At 37.5% G+C, this 23,551-nt stretch overlaps 1 protein-coding gene across 3 annotated transcripts in view; it reads left to right on the top strand.

The window, feature by feature from the left end:
- SLC24A2 (solute carrier family 24 member 2) overlaps positions 1 to 23,551 on the top strand; it is a 330,161-nt gene that overhangs the window by 274,938 nt on the left and 31,672 nt on the right. For all 3 annotated transcript variants that reach the window (XM_069088075.1, XM_069088076.1, XM_069088074.1), the window contains 2 exons: positions 2,241 to 2,381; positions 20,904 to 20,993. In XM_069088075.1, the coding sequence (XP_068944176.1) occupies positions 2,241 to 2,381; positions 20,904 to 20,993 (231 nt within the window). The remainder of the gene's footprint in view (positions 1 to 2,240; positions 2,382 to 20,903; positions 20,994 to 23,551) is intronic.

Here is a 23,551-nt window from a genome sequence, read left to right as displayed (position 1 = left end):
AGCGCATTTAGGTTTGCATAGCCCTTTATATGTGTTATCCTTTGATCTTCATTCACATCGACTCTATGAGGTAGATATTATTATCCCCATTTTATAGAGGAGAAAACTGAGGATTAAGTAACTTTCCCCTGGATCACAGAATTTGTAAGTGTCAAAACTGGGTTTCAAAGCCAGGTCCACTTTCCACACTGTCTCAAAGGATTCTACTAGCCCATTACTTCCCTAAATACAGTCCACGTTCCTCTGTTGAAACAAAGCAGTATTAACATTTATAAGATGTCAACGTCCATAACCTTGTTTCTAACTCAAATGATCTGTGGCAGACTATAAGCTCACTAAGGGTAAGGGCCGTTCCACTTTTGTAATTTTATCCCCAGTGCCTAGCACTACCTGGTAAAGGTAAATGTTTAATAAATTGTTTGTGAGGTGGCTAGGTGGCATGGTGGATAGAGCCTTGGACCTGGAGTCAGGAAAGCCTGAGTCCAAATTCAGCCTCAGATACCTTATTAGCAGCATACCCCAGGCAAGTCATGTAATCTCTATTTGCCTCAGTTTCCTCAATTGTACAATGGAGGAAAGAACCGCACATACTTCAAAGGGTTGTTGTGAGGATCAAATAAGAAAATATTCATAAATATTAGCTTAGCACAATGCCTGACACATCATAGGTACTACAGAAATGCTTATTCCCTTTCTCTTGTTGGTTGATTGACAATTTAATATTTAAAAATTAGATATCTCATCACTGTTATTTCATCAAAAGCAGGGCAATTCATCCCATAAAATAAAGTTTAAATTTTTGCTCCTTCCTTAGGTTTTCTGCTGGCATAACCCTTGAGAAACCAATGTCACTCCTACATGATCTATCAGGTCCTACAAAGTTGGAAAAGTTTTCAGTGTGGGGTCCTTTTACAGACAAGTGTCCAAATGCCAACCTAGCTAAGTTAACAAAGACTAGACATCAGAGGGCTGACTTCCCAGTAATAAAATCTGAGACTATAGAGCCTTGTGAATGTTTTCTATAAGAATAGTTGTATGGTGGAAGAATAACTTTATGCTATACCAAATTTCATATAATGCCAAATTTAGCCTACCTGTATCCTTTGAAATCCCAGATCTTTTGAATTATTAAAATATTTCTTTGATATGTTAAGCAAGAACAGGTAGAAAAGGTCATCTTTTAGGGTCCTTTGCTAGAGCAAGCTAGAGCTCTAGCATTTGCTAGAGCAAGCTAGCAAGTTCCTAAAGGTCCATTTCAATTCTAACATTCTACAATTCCACAGATTTAAGACATGTTGAGTCTGAAGTGTTAACTTGCAAAAGTAGCAAGTTTTTCAGAAAGTTTCTGTGAACTGTTACACTGGTCTTTGATTCAATTAATCAACCAGTAAGCCTTTGTTAAATACCTACTATGTATCAGGTTCCATGCTTTCCACTGAAGATAAAAATACAAAAGTGAAACTATCCCTATCCTACAGGAGCTTATATTCTACTGGGGGATACAACATACATCAAGAAGTGGTGGTCAAGGTAGGGAGCTTTGGGCTAGGACCTAGCCACTAGGCTGTCACAGGGACTGCAATGGGAACAAAAGACCAGGAGCTCTCATTTATTTCTCTTGAGGCTGAAAAAGTTAGGGGTCTGGGCTACTCTGTTAAGAAAAGAGAGACTGGACTACTACTGTGCTATAAGAAATTATGAGCTTGATGATGTTAAAAAAAAAATACGGATAGACTTACACAAAATAGTGAAGAGTGAAATGAGCAGAGCAAGAGAATGTTATATACAGTAACAGCAATACTTTGTTAAGAACAGCTTTGAGTGACTAAGTCATTTTGACTATTACAAATGCCCAAATTAACTATGAAGGAAAATACTACATCCAGAAAAAGAACTGATAAATAGAAATAGGTATAGAATGGTTTTACATAAGTATTTGTGTCTAATGGTAGCCATGAGGAGGCCAGGGGAATAAAGAAAAAAAAAGGGGGGGGAATTAAGAAATTAAAGTAAAATAAAAGAGAGACTAGAACATTAATGAGTTTCAATATTGACAAAATTACTTGTCTCCCTGTGGCTTGGGTTGAATGTGACAAAAGGTGAACACTTAGAAATAAGTAATAAATGAAAACTGAAGCATTCCCATGAGTTTTTTAAATAGGATCTGAGCTTACCCACTCAAGCTTTATTTTCCTTATTTGGCATCCCCAACGCTCTTCATGTGTCTTTTTCCAACATAGGCTTCAGATACAGGTGAAGATGAAGATGACCAGCCACTCAGCTTGTCCTGGCCGACCAATACCCGCAAACAGATCACCTTCCTGATTGTTCTTCCCATCGTGTTTCCATTATGGATGACCCTCCCTGATGTCCGAAAACCTGTAAGTAGAGACTTCTTAAATGTGGAGTACATTGGAGTAGATTTGTAAAGCAAAGCAAAATATTTAGATGTTAACCTTGTGCCTGAACTAGCTTCTTGCCCGGGTGTATGTATGTGTACACACACAGAAATATGTTAACATTTGCTTTTTTTTGCTGAGCACCATTAACTTGGTGGCTTTATTTTCTAAACAAGGAAATAAGGACCAAGTTTGGAATTCCACATAATTTATTTACAGTGAAGCAGAGAAAAGTACCAAGTATCAGTTCAGTTAAAAGGGAGAATCATCCTATGTTAAACTTGCTAAACTCTGCTATTGGAAAGGTCCCTCTCATAATCTGTTGAGGAAAGCTAAGAAATGTAGAGAGAAACTACACAGCATACAGAAAATGCCTATTAGAATATATTAAATATATTTCCTACTTGACTATATTCTACTGAGAGAAACTTGCCCTTTTATTTACATACAGCTATATGTCTATATACATATTTACATTATGTGTATATATATATGTATATATATATATATATATATATGTTTGTCTATGTGGCAACTGGGGACCCAGTGAACAGAATGTTAGACTTGAAGTAGAGAATAGAGTTCAAATTTTGCCTCAGATACTAACTAGCTATGTGACTCTGGGCAAAATCACTTAACCCCTCTCAGCCTCAGATTCCTCATCTGTAAAATGGGAATAATTCTAGCACCCACCTTGTAGGGTTGTTGCGAAGATAAAATAGAGAAGGCACTTTGTAAACCTTAAAGTTCTATATAATGCTAACTGTTGTTTTTATTAGTAGTATGTATGCATGTATATAAATGGAAACAGAAAGGAAATAATAGATTAAAGATATTTCATAGAAGAATCAACAGTTTGATGACATCAGATTCTAGAAGTGAAGGAGAGAGGAATCAATGAACCTAACATGAATAAATGATACTGACAGATAACAAATTAGGAAGGGGAGCCTATATGGTGAGGACAGTGATCACCAGTAACTCATCTCTAACTTACACACTTGGGAATTTTCTTGCAGCATCTAGAGGTTAAGTACCTGGTTACAAAACTAGGATATGTCAGGGGCAGGATTTGAGCCCACGCCTCTCTGACTCCAAAGTTGGCCTTCTACCCACTCTATCACACTGCCTCGCTGATGTAATAGCAATAGCATATGTTTAACAGCATTTTTAATGATTACAAAACATTTCCCATAACAGTTTCATGATCTGGATAGAACAAATAGTATTATTCCTTGTTGTTGAGTTATTAAAGTCATGTCCAACTCTTTGTGACTCCATTTGGAGATTTTTGGCAAAGATCTTGGAGTGGTTTACCATTTCCTTCTCCAGCTCATTTTACAGATGAGGAAACTGAAGCAAACAAGATTAAGTGACTTGCCCAGAATCACACAATGATTAGGTGTCTGTGGCTGAATTTGAACTCAAGTCTTCCTGATTCTAGGCCTGGTATTCTATCCACGGGCCACCTAGTTATCCATTCCCTTTTTAGTGGCAAGGAAATTAAAATTCAGAAAGGTTATGACTAGAAAATAGTTAAGCCACCAATTCTAAGTCAGAACCAGGATTTGAATGAGTATTCTTCTCTTTCCTTTCTTTTTCTTCCTTCATTTCTTTTTTCTTTCCTTCCTTCTCTTTCATTCTTCCATTCTATTTTTTTTTCAGATCAGCTTTAGCCCACTGTAACTCAAAATTCCAGAGCATAAGTGATTTACCAGCATTTCTCCTTGGTAGCAGGAATTACATAGTGCTCTTCCCACTAAGCTACTGATATTTTTTAAATGTTCAGTTCTGAGTGATCTTATCTTATAGTTGTTTAGAATGCTTCAGCTGCAGGTTTCTCACCACCTCTCTGTACCCAATTGAGTCATAGGGAAAAATACAACTGGTGTAGGTTCAAGGACCTCTGGTGGTCTGGTCTTTGGAACATAGAAGGAGAAAGAGTGAGGGATCCATGATGGCCCTTCACAGAAGTCCCCCTCAGACTTGACATCCCCAGCTTCACTGAGCTTTCAATTACTTCTGCTCTTTAGTATAGGATCCCTGGGTCTCAATCATCTTCACAGGAGAGACACTCAAAGACAAAGGACATAGGTTTTATAAAGGGGAATGAGATTTTCTCATTCAGGTAAATCTGTTTGATTTTCTATTTCTGATATCATAAGCAGGGAGAGGTTAATGAGAGAGACCCAAACCTTAAGAAATGGAGAGTATAAGCATAGGATCTACAAGCTCCCAGAAAAGAAAAAACCCAGCAAAGTAGAGATGTGAAGAAGAAAGAGGAGACCTACACAGTTATTAGGACATTGAAGGGCACTGAAAGCACTGCCAGTCAGTCAATTAATAAACATTTATTAAGCACCTATATGAGCCAGGCACTATTCTAATCACTATGGATACCAAAAAAAAAAAAAGATAGTTTCTGCCCTCAAGGAGCTTGCTTGCATTTTAATAGGAGAGACAACATAGCATATTACTACATTCAAAAAAACTATATACTGAATAATTAGGAAATAATCAACAGAGTATCACAGAGGCTTAGAGGCTCCTGGTTTTAGGGGTCTGTCACAAACAAAAAAGAAAGATTATTTAATGATTCAAAACTTTGGGTGTGATAACTGTGTCTGTGAATGCAGTCAGGCATTCATACTCTATCTTCATACTATCATCTCAAGGCAATGAAATGCCTAATGAGATTTTACTTTTTCTCATTTTTATGGTAATATGAACTGAAAAGGGAAACCTCTTGGTGAAGGCTAATGTCTCCTAAATCTAGTGTCCAATAACGTGAGTGTCCAGTAATCTGAATGTCCAATAATCTGAGTGTCAATCAATGACTATAATTTTCAAGTGGAGGGAGAAAGACTAAAATATGATAATAGGTAGTTAACTAGCAGCCCTCATGAATGATCAAACAGTTGAGCAATAGGGGATAATTAGAAACATTTAGCCATCATATGAGGTTCTCTTCTGAAGTTCCCAACTGCACATTAATTACTACTCAAGGAGGCATTAAACAAATTACAATCTCAATCAGTAGTATACAAGATGAGAACTTCTCTGAACTATTCACCAGAAAGACCATAGACAATACATGCCCTCACTAGCATGCATGTGTGTACAAATTTTAGTGTCTTTAAAACCTCAATATGTAAGCACACAATTTCATCATTTATTGATTTTTTATTCATTCATCAAACTCGTTTTGAGCATAACATTGTCAATGAAAGAATAAATGAATGAATGAAAAATGTATTAAATGTTTAATATGTTCAAAGTGCTGGGGATATAGATAGTGCAAAATTTATAAAAAGTGTTAGTGTTACGGAATATAGAAACTTCAGTGCTATAGGGGAATACATCAATAAAGTGGACATTTTCTTGACATTTGCCATAAAAAGTACTCAAAGAATTATAATACAAGGTAATATGTGATAGCAAGATGGCAGCAGAAATATTTTCAGGCAAAAAGTTAAGAGACCTGGATTCTATTGCATACCCTACCCTTCATGGATGTGTGACCTTCATATGTCACTGGTTTCCCACCAAACTTGTTTCTTCCTCTGTAAATTAAAGGTGTGGAAGCTAAATAATCTCTAAGGTCCTTCCTTGTATTAACATTTTATAATACAAGTGTAATATGCATAGTAATATGGCTGCTCCAAGAAGCTTGTAAAATTCAACAAACATTTATTAAGCACCTACTATGTATATATGTGGAATAGCTCTGTAGAATAGGCCCACGCTGTTGTTTCTGAGATATGAGAGGTCAGACTCAGAATGATTAGGACCATCACCAAGCATTTAGTAAGTACTGCGCCAGACAGTACTGTGACTTTATCTAGAGATTCTATTCCCCCTTCCTTTCCTTTACCTCAGGAGGCAGAAAAAAATTCAAGGACCTGATAAAAAGTGATAGAGTCTACCTGGAGATAATGATCACTTATAAGCATTTTGATTTTAGAGTAATAGTTCAAGTTGCATATGACTTTTTTCTAAAATAACTATTTCCCCAATATATTTTATTTATTTCATTAAATATTTCCCGATTACATGTTAAAAACATTTTCACATTTAGTTTTAAAATTTTGAGTTCCAAATTCTCTTCCTCCCTCCAGTACCACCAAGAAACCAAGCAATTTGATATCAATTATACATGTGAGCTCGTGCAAAACTTAACTCCATATTAGCCCATGTTACAAAAGAAAACATAGAGAAAAGTTTAAAAAAGTTAAAGAAGTATGCTTTAGAGGGACTGTCGGGGGTGGAGCCAAGATGGCGGAGTAGAAGCACGACCTTCCCGTAGCTCCAGCTTCCACCCTCCCCAATCCATGTAAAAAGGGGACTCTAAACAAACTTTGGAGCTGCAGAACCCACAAAATGACACAGAGAAGCTAACCTCCTGCTGAGGACAGCCCAGCAGGCCGGCAGGAATGGGCCAGCGCAGCGCTCTGGGAGCCAAGCCCAGCACCAGGCTGAGGCTTTAGCCCCAGGGCGGGCCTGACCAGCCGCCAGCCAGAGGGACTCCAGATCAGCAGCAGCTGTGGTCGTTTCCAGATTTATCAATACATAGATGCGAAGGACAAGGTGAGAGGCCAGTGCAGTCTGGACTTTGGGACCCAGTAAGTGGGAGTGCATGACTTTTGCCCCCGAGCGAGAAACCGCTGAGACGCCAGCACAGCCTGCCAGTGACACATGGTGGTTTCAGCTCCTGGCCTGCAGAGTGTAGGGGGACCAAGCACCAGTCTGAGAGGTCATCGCTCTTGCTTTAACCTGCTTGGATCTGGATTGCAGTCTAGGGTGGAGGTCCTGGGGTGTGTGTCCAGCTTGCCAGAGCATGTGGAGACCTCAGAGAGGGCACCCATCTAATACCTCCAGCAGCTGAGAAAACCCCAGCGTTTGGGACGAAAACTCCCCTGTCTGGTGGCAGAGTCCTACTGTGGCAAAAAGCCCAAAAGTCAAATCATTGAGTGGCAAAATGAGCAGGCAAAGGAAACAAAGCAGACAGAAGATTCCAACATTACACTCCTATTTTGGGGACAAGAAGGAGCAAGGCATGGAACAGGAGGAAAACAGTGAAGTCAGAACTCCTGCACCAAAAGCATCAAAGGAAAATACAAGCTGGTTACAGGCCATAGAGGACCTTAAGAAGCAGATAAGAGAAGTGGAGGAAAAATTGGGAAGAGAAATGAGAACAATGCAAGAAAATTATGAAATGAGAGTCAACAGCCTGACTGAAGAAAACAATACCTTAAAAAACAGACTGACTCAAATGGCAAAGGAGGCTCAAAAACGCAATGAGGAGAAGAATGCCTTAAAAAGTCGAATTTGCCAGATGGAAAAAAGAATCTCAAAAGCTCACTGAGGAGAATCATTGCTTCAGAATTAGATTGGAGCAAATGGAAGCTAATGACTTTATGAGAAATCAAGATGCTGTTAAACAGATCCAAACAAATGAAAGAATAGAAGGCAATGTGAAATATCTCATGGGAAAAACCACTGACCTGGAAAATAGATCCAGGAGAGATAATTTAAAAATTATTGGACTGCCTGAGAGCCATGACCAAAGTAAGAGCCTGGAAAGCATCCTCCAGGAAGTTCTCAAAGAAAACTGCCCTGATGTTTTAGAACCAGAGGGCAAAATAGAGGTTGAAAGAATCCACCGATCACCTCCTGAAAAAGATCCCAAAAAGAAAACTCCTAGGAATATTATAGCCAGGTTCCAGAATTCCCAGATGAAGGAGAGAATATTACAAGGAGCCAGGAAGAAACAATTTGAATATTGTGGAAACACAATCAGGATAACCCAGGATCTGGCAGCTTCTACACTGAGGGATCGAAGGGCCTGGAATGTGATATTTCGGAGGTCAAGGGAGCTGGGATTAAAACCAAGAGTCACCTACCCAGCAAAACTGAGTATCATGTTTCAGGGGAAAATATGGTCATTCAGTGGAATACAGGACTTTCAAGCATTCTTGCTGAAAAAAACAGAGTTGAATAGAAAATTTGACATTCAGATACAAGAAGCAAAAGAAGCATGAGAAGGTAAACAGAGAAAAGAAATCATAAGGAACTTATCAAAGTTGAACTATTTTTTTTTTAAACAATCAGAGTTGAGTGGCTTGTTCGGGGTTGCATGGCCAGTTGTTGTTTCTGGGTGTGGCGCTGACTGTCTGTCATCCCGACACTGGAGCCGGTGCTCTTGCTCGCTGAGCCACCTGGCCAAAGTTGAACTATTAACATTCCTACATGGAAAAACAATAATTGTAACCTATGAAACTTTTCTCAGTAGTTGAAGGGATTAGAAATATATATATATATATATATATGTCTTTATATGAGGGTATGCGGGCATATGAATACATATGTGAATGTGTGTATATACGTTTACAGGTATACATAGATAGAGGGCACGGGACCAATTTAACAGGAAGGGATGATATTTAAAAGGTGAAATTAAGAGGTGAGAGGAATATAATGAGAGGAGATGGGGAGAGACAGAGTGGGGCAAATTATCTCATACAGAAGAGGCAAGGGAAAATGGTTACAATGGAGGGGAAGAATAGGAAGGCAAAAGGGAATAGGTCAACCTTATTCCTATTGAATCTGGCTTGAGAAGGGAGGGAAATACACACTAAATAGGGTATCTCACCCTCCAGGAGAATAGGGGGGGAAGGGGATGAGAGGGGGGATGATGGAAGGGAGGGCAGGCTTGGGGGGAGGGAAGTTGGAAGCACCCACTTTTGAAAAGGGACAGGATCAAAGTAGAGAATAGAACAAGTGTGAGGTGGGATAGGAGGGAGGGAAATATAGTCAGTCTTTTACAATACATCTACTATGTTATTGTTTTGCATTAGCCACACATGTACAATCTATACTGAACTGCTTGTCCCCCCAGTGGGGATGGGTGGCAGGGGGGGAAGGGAATGAATCTGGAATTGAAAGTTTTAAAATCAAATATTCAAATATATATGTGTGTGTGTGTGTGTGTGTGTGTGTGTGTGTGTGTACTATTATTAATACCATCTTACATGTAATTAAGAAAAAAGATATACAGGCACTGAGGCATAGAGATCCATTGGAAAAGTTGAAACGGGTATGGGAGAAAATATGGGAGAGAGCAGATTGGAGGTGGGGATATCCTGTGGGACTGCTGTTTTGGGGGGATGGGTGGGGGAAAAACGGGGAGAAAATTTGTAACTCAAAATCTGGTGGAAACAAATGATGTAAATCAGCAGTTAATAAAGCATTTAAATTAAAAAAAAAGAAGTATGCTTTAATCTGCACTCAGAGTTCATCAATTCTCTCTCTGGAGGTGGATAGCATTTTTCGTCATGGGTCCTTTGGAATTCTCTTGTATCATTGTCTTCATCAGAGTGGATAAGTCTTTCACAGTTGACCATCCCTACAATACTGTTAGTATTAATATGTACAGTGTTCTGGTTCTGCTCACTTCACTTTGCATCAATTCATGTAAGACTTCCCAAGTTTTTCTAAAAACAATCTGCTCATCATTTCTTACAACACAATAGTATTCCATCACAATCATATACCACAACTTGTTCAGCCATTCTCCAACTGATGGGCCATCTCCTTGATTTCCAATCCTTTGCCACCATGAAAATTGCTGCCATAAATTTTTTTATTCTTCATAGAGTCATGAAGAGTTCAACATGACTAAACAACTCAGCAAAAACATAAATATTTTTGTACAAATGAGTCATTTCCCCTTTTATTTGATCATTTTGAGAGAAAAGTTTTTCTAAAGGTTAAAATACAGATTATAAATAAAACTGATCAAATTTTCTGAGCCTCCAGGGAAGGTATTGATTTCCCACACACAGAGTTTAGAGAGAGGGGTTGTCTTCCAGAGAGATGAATTTGGTGTAATCATTTTTCCATGGGTTCCATATACCCCATCATACTCTCTACAGACAAAGATTCTTGACCTTCTTTGTGACATGGACCCCTTTGGCCATCTGGTAAAGGTTTTGAACCCCTTTTCTATAAAATGTTTTTAAATAACTAAAAGAAAATATACACGATTTCAAAGAAAATCAATTACAAGGAAATAAAAATGTATTTTTCCCATTCAAGTTCACAGATCAAATGAAATCTTTCCGTGGGCCTCTTTGGGGGTCTTTAAACCCCAAGTTAAGAGCCCCTCCTCCCTAGGAAAAAAAAACAAATTCAGGATGCAATTAAGATTATCTCACCTTTATCTGGTACACCACTGTTTAAAAACATAGTCAGTAAGAAAAATTTTAAGTGGCAAAGAAACACTTAGTAATGAAATACGTTGCCTGTTTCATAAAGCAAGAACACAATGGAGAAACATGGAGTAGGACAAATTTACTGTTGTTCCAGGAGTTTCCCCTCTCAGTCACTTTTCATAAGCCAAGCTTTGGTCCAGGTAAAGGAAAAGGCCACAGTCACAGTAAAGCTTAGAATCAGCCACCCTAGAAAGAGGCTTTCATCTGCCTCTGCTGCCACTCTTTCTATCCAGGTCTTTCCCCTTGCATCCTTCTTGAGACAGAATTTTTTGAACTGCTGTTACAGTAGAAAACCCTACCATCTAATTCCAAACCCATATTAGATTCTTCTTTTCCCACATTGGGAAAAAATGCCCTTTGCAGGATCTTTAGTGATTTGGTCCCCTTCACAAGGCAGTCAGTCCAAGCCTTGACATTAGAACTGTAACAAATATCAGAAAGATACTGAGAAAGTTGGATATCTTGTTTCTCCCTCTCCATACTCTGATTGAGGGGAATATTTATTCTCTATTTTGGCATTGTTCGAATTTTCTACTGGGAAAAAGAAAACATAAGAATAAAAAAGTAAAGAATAATTCAGAGTAGTATGAACTAGTAATAAAGGAATGATGAAGATCATGGGCACTATAGAAGATTTGGATTATAATTAGCAAGTAGTATTTTAGTTAGGTTTGCTCCGATAAATTACCAAATGGCACAAGAAGACATAGAGAGGGAGACAAGGAGAGAGGGAGAGAGAATTGCTAATTGCTAATTGATAGATCTTGAGGTACCATTCTTGATACAGCATGTTTTCAATAGCTTTTAAATTACCCACAGAGATGAACATCCAAAGCTTTGACAACAATTACAAAGAAACTCTGATTGTTGATGCAGGAATCCAGTTTTAGAATAAACAGTATTCCCACTGGGGTTTTTTTGGCTTCATCTATATGCAAATTACATTACAGTATTTGTTAGAACATGCATTCTCAGATAATTAGTATGGGCTTCACTTTTATAGTTTTTTAATTAATGTTTTTGTTTTAAACTAAAAGATAATTAAAATTATAAGTATAGGGAAGAATTTATCATTTTTTAAAACAGTAAATGATAAATCAAGTAATGACACTGCAGTCAGATCCTGCACAGTGCCTAACTTATTCCTTCCATCAAGTTGACAGAAAGTGAAAGATACTCATTTAACCAAATGCTGAAACAGAATTTTACAGCTGGAAGTAAAACATTAAAGATCATTGTAAGCTGAGGTCCTAGCCTAATGTCAAGTACATGATAGGTTCTTAATAAATGCTTGTTAGTTAATTGGTTCATCATTTAGACCAAACCTTTCATTTTACATTTTAAGAAGCTGGGACCCAGAGAGGTCGTGTTTTGCCAATGAGTTAGTGGCAAAACAAAGAATAGATCTCAGTGTTCATGATGCCTCATCCAGTGGCATTTTCACTAACGTATAGAAATATTCCCTGAACTCAGAGAATGTGAAGATTCTTCATCTGTTACCAACCAAATTCTCCCTGTGGCTTCTAACAGCTACAGGGGTGGGGATCCGGAGGCCTCCAAGTGTGTTGTTGCTAAGTCATTTCATTTGTGTTCTACTCTTCCTGACCTTTTTGGGGATTTTCTTGCCAAAGATGCTGAAGTGGTTTGCCATTTCCTTTTCTGGTTCATTTTACAGATGAGGAGACTGAGGCAAACAGGTTTAAGTGACTTGCCCAGGGTCACACAGCTAGTGTCAGAGGCCAAATTTTAATTTAGGTTTTCCTAATTCCTGGCCTAGCATTTTGTCCACTGTGCCACCTAGCTGCCATTTAACAGGGGGGTACAAGAGGGATTTGCTACAGTAACTGTTCTCAAGAAGTTTGAAAACTGATAATAATAGAAAAATATGCAAATATATAATCATAATTGAAGAGTATGCAAAAGTATAAAGAAGAGAGCCAAGCAAAGTTCTGGGAGAAATTTAAGCAGGGAGAAATCCCTGCCCTCCAGGGAAGGTCAGGAAGGGCTCAAAGGAAGAAATAAGATTTGAGTCACTGTCATTAATCTTTAGATTTATTTATATTTATATATATATATTTAGATTTAAATTAATCCCACTTAGAATGGGATTCTACACTGCTGGAGAAGAGCAAGCATCCTGCTTTTCAAATCCAGGAAGATATTAAACTTGACAAACTATAGGCCAATGAATTTGACCTCAAGTCCTAGCAGAATTATAGAATGTAATATTCAGGGGAGGGTTTTGAACACCATCATTATATATTAATAAATAGATAACATAAATAGAGCACTTTGAAGATTTGCAAAGTACTTAATTAATATCCTTAACAACCCTCAGATCTATTATTATCCTCACTTTATAGAGGTGAAAAATGAGGCAGTAAAAGTTCAATGATTTGCCCAGGGTCATGCAGCTAGTAAATGTCTGAGGTTAAATTTAAACTCAGGTTTTCCTGGCTCCAGAACCAGGCATTTATTGTACCACATAACTGCCCTCTAATGTCTAGAACAGGGGTGGGGAACCTGTGACCTCAGGGCCCTCTTAGGTCCTTAAGTGTGGCCCTTTGACTAAATCCAAGCTTCACAGAACAAAGAGTTTGGATTCAGTCAAAGGGTCACACTTGAGTACCTAGAGGGCCACATGTGGCCTCAAGAACATAAGTTCCCCACCCCTGATCTTGAACATTCTAAAAGGAAAACAAATTCATCGAGCATAGGTGATTCCAAATTAATTTCATTTCCTTTTTTGACAAGTATGCTAGATTGCCTGACCAGCAGCATGTTGTAAATATAGGTTTTAGCAAAGCAATTAAAGAAGTAGACTAGCACAATGTCCTTCCCGACAAAATAAACAAAACAATAATGCAGACTGTCTCTAATGAACATTCAATGCTCTTCACAAACTGGCCCCTTTACGAACTCATTACACATTCCTCTCCTTTGTACACTCTACAATCCAGCTATACTAGTCTTCTTCATATATGACACTTCATTTTTCCTCTTCTATGCCCTGCATTCATTGACTGTTCCTCATTTCTGGAATGCATACCCTCCTCCTTGCCTCCTTCTCTTAGAATTCTTAGTTTCATTCAAGAATCAGCTCAAGTGCCACCTTCTGCATGAAGCACTTCTTACCCCACCCCACCTCCAACTACTAGCAACTTCCCCCTCAAAAATTGCCTTCTGTTTATATGTATATTTCCATATTTATTTCACTCAGTAAAATAGGAATTCCCTGAGAATAAAGACTGATTCACCTTTGTTTTTTAATCCCTACCACTTAAAATAATGCCTGGCACATAGTAGGTATTTAATGAATATTAATACAAAACTTTTTAATCAAATATTTCAAAAGGACTAGAGGAATATATCCAAGAATAAAGGAATATGTCCAAAAGATAATTCACTGTGTCCAAGCTGTAGTCATACCAGGGATGCAAGAATGGTTCCACGTTAGGAAAATAATTATCAAAATTAGTGATGTAAACAACAAAGATGACAAAAATCACATAACTATTTCAATAAATACAGAAAAAAAAACTTGAGAAAAATTTAACATGTTTAGAGTCCTAAACAGCACAGGTATTAAAGAGTCCTTCTTTAATATGATCAAAAACATATTTAAAACCAAGAGCTAGCATTATGTGCCATAGGAAAACCTTAGAAATTTTCCCAAGTTAAGCAGTGTCAAGTAAACATGTCTTCTCTCCCCACTTCTATTTGAATTTTTAGAAATGTTAGCTAGAATAATAAAATAAAGGAACAAAATTAAAGGTATAAACAATGTCAAGGAGGAGACAAAGCTATTCCTATTTAATGGTGTGCTTAGAAAATTACAGAAAATCAGGAAAGAAACTAATTGAAATGATAAATTGCTATAGTGAGGTGGCAGGATACAAAATAAATCTATGAAAATCTTTAGCATTTCTATACAGTTCTAATAGAATCCAGGAAGCAACCATAATAAGAGAAAATCTACTCAAAGTAACTGCATAATACATGAAATATCTGAAAGTTAGTCATCAAGACGCACACAGGATTTAAATAAACATAACTACAACCATAACAATAAAACATGCATGACATGGAAAGAATCATTGTTCATGTCTGCATTATTTCATTATAATTCAAAAGGCAATACTACCTAAATTAATTTGTACATTTAATGCTAAACCAATTAAATTACCAAGAGAATATTTTATAGAACTAGATAAAATAACAATTAAATTCATTTGAAAGAACAAAAATTCTAGAATCTCAAGGAAAATCATGAGAAAAACTGCAGGTGAATAGAGATTAACATTTCCAGATTTCAAAGCGTGTTATAAATAGCCATCAAAACTGGTTCAAAAAACAGAACAGTAGTTCAGTGAAACATACCAAGTTAGCAAAAAACAGGAACAATTGTAAATAGTAATAATGTTTGATAAACAAGAGAATGAAAATTACTAGAACTAAAACTCCTGAGAAAACTGGAAAGCAATTTGGAGAAAAAATGGATTTAGACCAACATCTTAAACCGTCATCTTATAACAAATAAACTTTATTTTTTACAATCACACAATTTTTTTAAATAGATGATGAGATTAAGTACTTTTCACAGTTATTGCTAGAGCAAGAATTCTTAATGAAACAAAGCATAGAAGAGAATAAAGAAGATGTAATTTTGCCTACATAAATTAAAAGGATTTTTCATGAATTAATTCAACAAAGGTAGAATTATGAGGGAGATGGCAATGTGGAAAATATGTGTTCCACATATCACAGATAACAATCTAATATAAAAAGTATGCAAAGGATTTACACAAATATTGAATGCCAGGAGTCATTTTCTGATACAGTGACATAAACTCACGTAACACAAAACTACACATAAAGATTCCTGTTGGCCATTTAGAAAACCACATATTACCATTTTCTATATTTTATTGTATTTTATTTATTTTGTTAAGTATTTCTCAATTACATTTTAATCTGGATCACAATTAGTGAGTGTCTCCATCTGCACATGACTTCAGGTGGTACGTTTGACACCTCTGCTCCACAAGATAAATAACCCAAGAATATGAACAACAAACAGTTTTCAAGAGATTTTGAAACCATAAATGACCACATGAAAATGTACTACTAAACATATAGTAAAAGATTTAATTAAATTAAGAACAATTCTATGGTTTCTTTCAACTAGAACTGTGTAAATGGTCCAAGATTTTTTAAAATGAATTTTTGGTTTTATTGTCATCATTGGATGAGCTGTTGTTGCTGTCGTTTGGCCTTCATTCTCAAAAAGAACCATGACATCTGGGAGGTGATGCTGACATGCAAGTGAATTGGATTAAAGTGAGGCAGGACTGTTTAAAGTCATCAGCCTCACTTTTTCCTCCCAAGGCACCTGGGTCCAGTAGCAAGATACAGATCAGAATGACTGGAGATGGCCCCACATGCAGTGGAAGCCTTGGCCTTTTTTTTCTGTTGGAGGAATTATACAAAGACAGGCACACTAATATAGTTGGTGAATCTACAAAATTGTCTAACTAAGATGTGAATTTGGAATTATATATTAAAACTGACTAAACGTTCCATACTTTTGATCCAATGATGCCACTATTTGAAACCTGCCTTTGCTACTTGTGTGACTTTGACTTCCACTTCCCTCTGTAAAATGAGAGGTTGGACTAAATGGCATCTAAGGTCCCTTCTAGGAGGCAGCTGGCTGACTCAGTAGTTAGACCACTGGACCTGGAGTCAGGGAAGACCTGAGTTCAAATTTAGCTTCAGATACTTATTAGCTATGTGATCCTGGGCAGGTCATTTAACCTCTGTTTGCCTTAATCCACTGGAGAATAAAATTGTAAACCACTCTAGTACCTTTACCAAGGAAACCTTGTGGACAGTGTTGGCATGCTATGGTCCATGGGGTCACAACTGAACAACAAAAAGGTCCCTGCTAGTTCCAAATCTGTGACTTTATGAGACAGCTTTGTAGTCCAGGCTTAAGGAGCAATTAAAATACCAAAAACCCCTTTATAAAATTAGATAAAGTGATATCCAAATTTATATGGAAAAACAAAGGGACAAGAAAAGAAAAAGAAATTTCCATGAAGAGAAGAGCAGACTATATCACTGATTCCTACTATCTGCTATGGTAAATTCCATATGGATCAATGTCCTAAAGTGAAAGTCTGGGTTAGCAGAAAGTCAATAGACCAAACAATGTGAATTTAGGCAAATCAATTTACCCTCTCTGGGCCTGTTTTGCTAACAAATGATGAGAAAAGCAACCACAACCAAGGAAAGGATTTTTGTAAAACTTAATAGACCCCTTTAGCTGATGCTAAAGATCTATTGAAGGCTCAAAATCTGCAAAGAAAAACCTCTTTCAGCCTCTTGTCTTTTTAACATTTCCCTTTAAAAAAAATCATAAATTTTCTACATGACTACCCAAGGTCAACTCCCCCAACTGTTGAGAGGACTTTCATCCAAAGGTTTATTTCTCTAGGAAAAATAAAAAATAAAAAACCACAATTCTTCCTCAAAGGACACTACACTCCATTTAGTGATAATATGTGAGGAGTGCTCTGTCAGAATTTCATATCCTTAGAAGCCTCAGAAATTGGCCTCAATTTCTTTCCAACAAAAGGCACTAACAAAATGCCACTGTGATGTAGAATTTTAACTTTTTGATCATGTACCCCATCAATAAAAAATGCTTAAGCATGTCCTCCCAATATAGGTAAGTTATATTCATTGATTTTACAACGATATAAATAGATCAATTTTATTTAATAGTACCCCAAACCTTTTTATTCTCACTTAAAAAGCAATGTGATTGAACATGTTTCATTAATTTGAAAATCTTGGTTGAGTACATTGTGATATAGCAATTCAAAGATTAGCTTCTAAATTCAGTTTATTCTGATACTTGGTTTTAATGGTTGCCATAGATGAAAAAAATATCTCACAAATATTGTTGTTATTGTTTAGTAGTTTTTAGTCATAGCCAACGCTTTTTTGAGATTTCCTTGGCAAATACTAGAGTGGTTTGCCATTTCTTTCTCTAGATCATTTTATAGATGAGGAAACTGAGGCACATAGAGTTAAATGACTTGCCCAGGGTAACATAGCACATAAGTATCTGAGGTCAGATCTGAACTCAGGTTTTCCTGACTCCAGGCTGAGAGTTTTATCCACTGTGCCACCTAACTGCCTAACTCACACACAAACATAAATGCAAATGAAAGATGTTGGCTATGCTTACTAAGTCATGAAACTCATTTTTCAGTCCCATCCACCAATCATGCACAGGTTTTCGTTGAAATTTTTTTTTTGTTGAAATTCAATCAATAAATTTCCATCTTCCCTGATTGGAGGGGAAGGGCAGCTAGGTGGTGAAGTAGATAGAATACTGGGCCCAAAGTCAGGAAGACCAATGTTTACTAGCTATGTGACCCTGGACAAGTCACTTAACCTCTTTTTGCCACAGTTTCCTCATCTGTAAAAAGGGGATAATAAATACCTACCTCCCAGAGTTGTTGTGAAGATCAAATAAGATAATAATTGTAAAGTGCTTAGCACAGTGCCTGGAGCACAGTAAGTGCTATATAAATATTAACTATTATCATTATTATTGTTGGAGAGGAGGGGGATTTGTCTCTAGAAGTCAGATCCCAGGTGTTAAGGGTTGCTGTTCCAGGTAGGAAAAAGGCATAAAGTAGAAAGGCAGCTAATTAGACACCTGGTAAAGCCCTAATTTCCCGATAGTAGGAGGGTATGCAATGGGTCCATGGGTAGGAAGCATCTTGTGCTTGGCTCGTTGAGCCCTAAGAATACTAACAGTGGAAGCTGCTGCCACCACTTCCCTCTTACTAAATGCTACTGATTGTGCCTGATTGATCCTGGATCCCCCATAGGCACTGTTGTGCCTTCTTCCCTCAGATCCTATTTACTGCAGCTTCTCCAAAACCTGCTCAAACTTCCCCTGTTCTCCTTTTGGGGTGTGGAGAGGAAAGCCTGGGTGCAGTCCATATTCTCAGGAAGCAGATCTCCCTTCATGGGCCAGCCTGGCCACTTGGGACAATGAAGAGCCCTTTTCACATCAATATTCCATAAAGTATGCCTTTGGTCAGTCAAAGAGCAAACATCTTATCTGTCGTCTTTGAATGCAAGGGCCCTGGAAAGATCTGGTACCTGCACCAAAGGAAACAAGGCCTGCCTTTCTCTGTTGTATCCTGCATGCCTGTTCTGGATCAGGCCTGCCTAAGTCCAGTCCAATGATTCAGGCTACAGTGAAAAATTCATGGACCATCAAATAGAAAAACAGTAACATTACTTAATAATAGAGGATTGTGCAGCTAAGTGGTGCAATGGATAGAGTGCCAAGCCTGGAATAAGGAAGATTCATCTTTTTGAATTCAAATCTGGCCTCAGATATTTACTAGTTGTGTGACTGTGGGAAAATCATTTAACCCTATTTGCCTCAGATTCCTCATCTGTAAAATGACCTGGAGAAGGAAATGGCAAACTGCTCTGGTATCTTTGCCAAGAAAACCCCAAATGGGGTTTTCAGACACAACTGAAACAACTGAACAAAATAATAAAGGATTTAAAAGGATATTATTACTAGAATTAGGCACTGCTCCCCTTCTACTTCCACATTTTCCAGGGCAGCAATCATGGGTCAGAAAGACAGACTGTAGGATATTGGTAATACCTCAAAACTTCAGGAATATCAGTTCCCCACAGGTTGAGCTTTTTATGTCTCTATTCCCACAGATGGACAAAAATCCAAAAGATACCTTCTTTGCCATCTTAAAGAGAAATTATCTCTGCCTATAATATGTAACCAGAGGTCCAAGCATTATACCCTCTTGATTTCCAAGGGTTGGGAGTAAGTGCACAAAAACCACCCATCACAACCATCCCACCTTGAGAAAGCAGGGTTTTCCCATCCCTGTAGTATTCTGAGTACTCTGGGGGTTCCGGTGGTGTACTTCTAGCATGGGAAATGGAGAGAGAGGATGGGAGCATATGAGGATTGGGCAGAGAACAACCACCTGTTTCACTTCCTGCTGGTCAGGGAACCTCAAATGTACTTAATCATCTACCACAACCTGCATTGTACTCAGGCAGGGGGAAGGAAGTAACTTCAAACCCAATGAAGACTTGTTCTCTCATTTCTAATATTTTCTTCTTATACCACCAGAGATCATCTTACGTATCTCTAGATTGTGTACCTTTCATATTAAAGACCATTGATCTTGTTTGGATAAATGAATGGAAAATGTTCTATTTGTGTCTGATACAGATATTAATCAACTTTTCATTAGAAAAGACATGCCTTTGATTGCATATGTATAACCTATATCACATTGTTTGTCATCTTGGGGAGGGGAGATGGGAGAAAAAGAGGGAAGGAGAAAAATTTGGAACTCAAAACCTTATAAACAATGAATGTTGAAAACTATCTTTGCATGTAATTGGGAAAAAATAAAATAAAATTTACATTTTTAAAAAAAGAAAAGATATGCCTTTGCTTAAAGGACACATACTTGTGACCCTATGATGGGCTTTGGGAATTGAAAAAATAGATATGGTGGCTCACTAGGGTATTTTCTTTCCAGAGTCAGTCCATTTTCTATTGTGACATATAAACTGTAATACCTCAATGAAAATGGATGTGTTTTTGATAAGCAACATGGCATAGTAGGGTAGGAAAGAGTAGGATAAATGGAATCAGGAGACCAATCCCAACTTTAGCATTCCCTAACTGTGTGACTCTGGATAAATCATTCAATTTTTCTGTACCTCTATTTCCTCATCTACAAAATGGGGATAATAATATTGCCTACTCCACAGGATTGGTTTAAGAAAAATACTTTGTAAGCTGTAAAACACAACATAAATATGCCATTATGATAGCTGAGCATAGATTCAGACATCTCTCTTTTGGACATGGTCAATTGCAAAACTGATTTTCCTTGACTATGCATATTAATTAGAAAGGTTCTGCTTTTATTTTCCACCCAACTGAGGGAGAAGGGAGTAGAAAGGAGAGAAAATAGATTTTTGTTCATTGAAAAGAAATTTTAAGGATATGACTTTTCCTACTCTTTTCCCCCCTTTTTTCAGTCATTCCCTTAGGATTCTTGACATATTTATTCCTTCAGGCTATGTCTCAACCTCAGATTTTCAAATTGCTCACTGTTCCCCTCTTTCACCTCTTTTCTTTCAGTCCTCAAGGAAGTTTTTTCCCATCACATTTTTTGGAGCCATCACCTGGATAGCCATTTTCTCTTACTTGATGGTCTGGTGGGCACATCAGGTAAGACCCCCTTTGATTACCTACAGTTTCATCCATTTCCTGCTTCTGGGTCTAAAATGCTGAGGTAGTCCTCATTGATATAGGATGGCACAAACTACATAGTTTTCCTTATATTTGCCTGCAACCTGAAGGCCATATGTGGCCTCCTAGATCCTTAAGCGTGGCCAAAGGCTGCATTTAAGAATTTAAAAGGCCACACATGGACTTAAGGTCACAGGTTCCCCACCTCTGGACTAGTTTGTTGAACTTTCCATTTAACATAAATAAAGTTTATTTTCCATGTTTATAATAGAAGGAAATTTTGAATGTTATCTAGAGCAGAGTTTCTAAACCTGGGGTCTGTGACTTTTTTTAACATATATTTTGATAATGGCATTTCAACATAATTGGTTTCCTTTGTAGTCCTATATGATTTATTTTATGTATTTAAAAACATTATTCTGAAAAGGGACCTATAGGCTTCACCAGATAGCCAAGGGGTCCATAACACTAAAATAACTTAGGAACCCTGAGTTAGAGGGTAATACAAATAAAGATATAATTTTTCCCATCTAAGTTCATAGATACCTGGAAATCCATCCATGGAGCCTTTTATGGACCCATGTTAAGAACCCATGGTCTGGAATTAGGTACATTTAATTTTGTGAAAGAAACACATGTTCTAGAATACTCTGTTATGTGTTATGTTACTTGTATCTGTTCTAGATGGAAGGAGGTCACTCTGCTGCTCAATGTCACAGGTAAATTTGTGAGAGATGATAATTATATTAATAACTCCACTTTGTATAGCACTTGACTATTAACAAAGAAAAGACTTTTTTTTTAAACCAGAGACAGAAGCTGTGAGTAAATCTGAGAAAAGGTTGGAGGCAAACTGTGAAGGATTGGAACTGATAGACTTAAAAGAATATGCCTAAGCGATGTCAAAGATGACTCAGATACAAATCAGTTCTTGACTTTAAAAAAAAGGGGGAAAAGGTCATACCTTGAACAACATAGAATGTTAAAGAAGCAAGGGGACTTAGAGGTCATCTAATCCAGCAGCCTCATTCAACAGATGAGGAAACTGAGACCCAGAAAGGAAAACTAATGCAAAGTCACACAGCTAACTGATGCCACAAAATCCAGACTAGAATTCAGGCCTCTTCATGCCCTATTCCTGCTTGTTAATGAGACCACTGAAGATAGAACTCTAATGCTTCAAATATATTCCCAGGGGGCAGCTAGGTGGGGTAGTGAATAGAGCACTGGCCCTGGAGTCAGAAGGACCTGAGTTCAAATCCGGCCTCAGGCACTTAACACAAAAACTAGCCATGTGACCTTGAGCAAGTCACTTAACCCCAATTGCCCTCAAAAAAAAAAGGCAAAACAAATATATTCCCAGTCTGAAAATGGAATTGAGTTTGATTCACTTATATTATATAACATCTCTTATTCCAAACTTTTCTTCCTGTTCAGTTTTTATTTTAATAAGCAACTGTTTTTATAAAATGCTTTATGGCCAAATTACACTTTCACCTACAAGAAAGAGCATGGTAACCTCCAAAGTCCTGCTGTCTCTAAAGCCATCGTTCTCCTCTATGAAGTCTTCCCAAAGAATGCCAACCTTCTCTGATGTCTCTAGCATTTATCCTTCTATAGCACAATAAGGTTCTTACTTTCTGATTGCCTCTACTAAGCAAGTTACTACCTTCTTTGATTGGCTCTGGGATCCCATCAATGTAGGTTATCCCTCCAATAATGCAAACTACATCTCATCTACACCTTATCATCCCATGCCATTCTTGGCCATCTCCTCTCAATAAATCCCCCAGAGAGGATATAAATGACATGCTGTGAGCTTCCTCTGGATCTTCACTCAGATTACGCATCTGTTATCCCTTGTTCTCCTTATATGATCCCCTGCAATGCCAATATAAGATTCTGAAAAACCAGCTCACTAGACTGCCTGTCACTTATGTATCAGTTTAGGCAGTGAGATTTTTCATCCATTTTGCTCTTCTTGTATAGATTGTCAAGACTATCATTTTTGAGTGACTATAATCTCATTCAAATCTGACCTCAGACACTTCCTAGCTGTGTGACCCTGGTCAAGTCATGTAAGCTGGTCCACCTCAGTTTCTTCATCTGTAAATTGAGCTGGAGGAGGAAATGACAAACCACTCAAGTGTCTTTGCTAAGAAAACCCCAAACAGGATCACAAAGATTCAGACACAAAACAACAATCTCATTGAGGAAGCCCTGTAGTATTCTTAGACTTCATGCAATTAAAATAATATCATACATTGGCAGGAGCATCTCATGGGCCTAAACATCTGCAGAGAATTCCTTTTCCACTTGTACTTTGAATAGACATCTCCCACAATGGTAGCAAACACCTTTGGTACATGCATGTACATAAACAAACACATGCACACACATACATGCATGTACATACTTGCCAAAGGCATTACTATATTGATATATAGATATTTTATCAAATTAGATGGGATAAAGCTAAGATATTCTTGCAATTATAGAAGCTCTTAACTGTCCTTTTTTTTTTTATTTATATCAGG

This window comes from Petaurus breviceps, unplaced genomic scaffold (assembly GCF_028583685.1).
Source record: "Petaurus breviceps papuanus isolate PSGF00001 unplaced genomic scaffold, PetGlider_PUasm1.0 184, whole genome shotgun sequence".
NCBI classification, from domain to species: Eukaryota; Metazoa; Chordata; class Mammalia; order Diprotodontia; family Petauridae; genus Petaurus; species Petaurus breviceps.
This window is presented reverse-complemented; position numbering and strand designations above follow the sequence as displayed.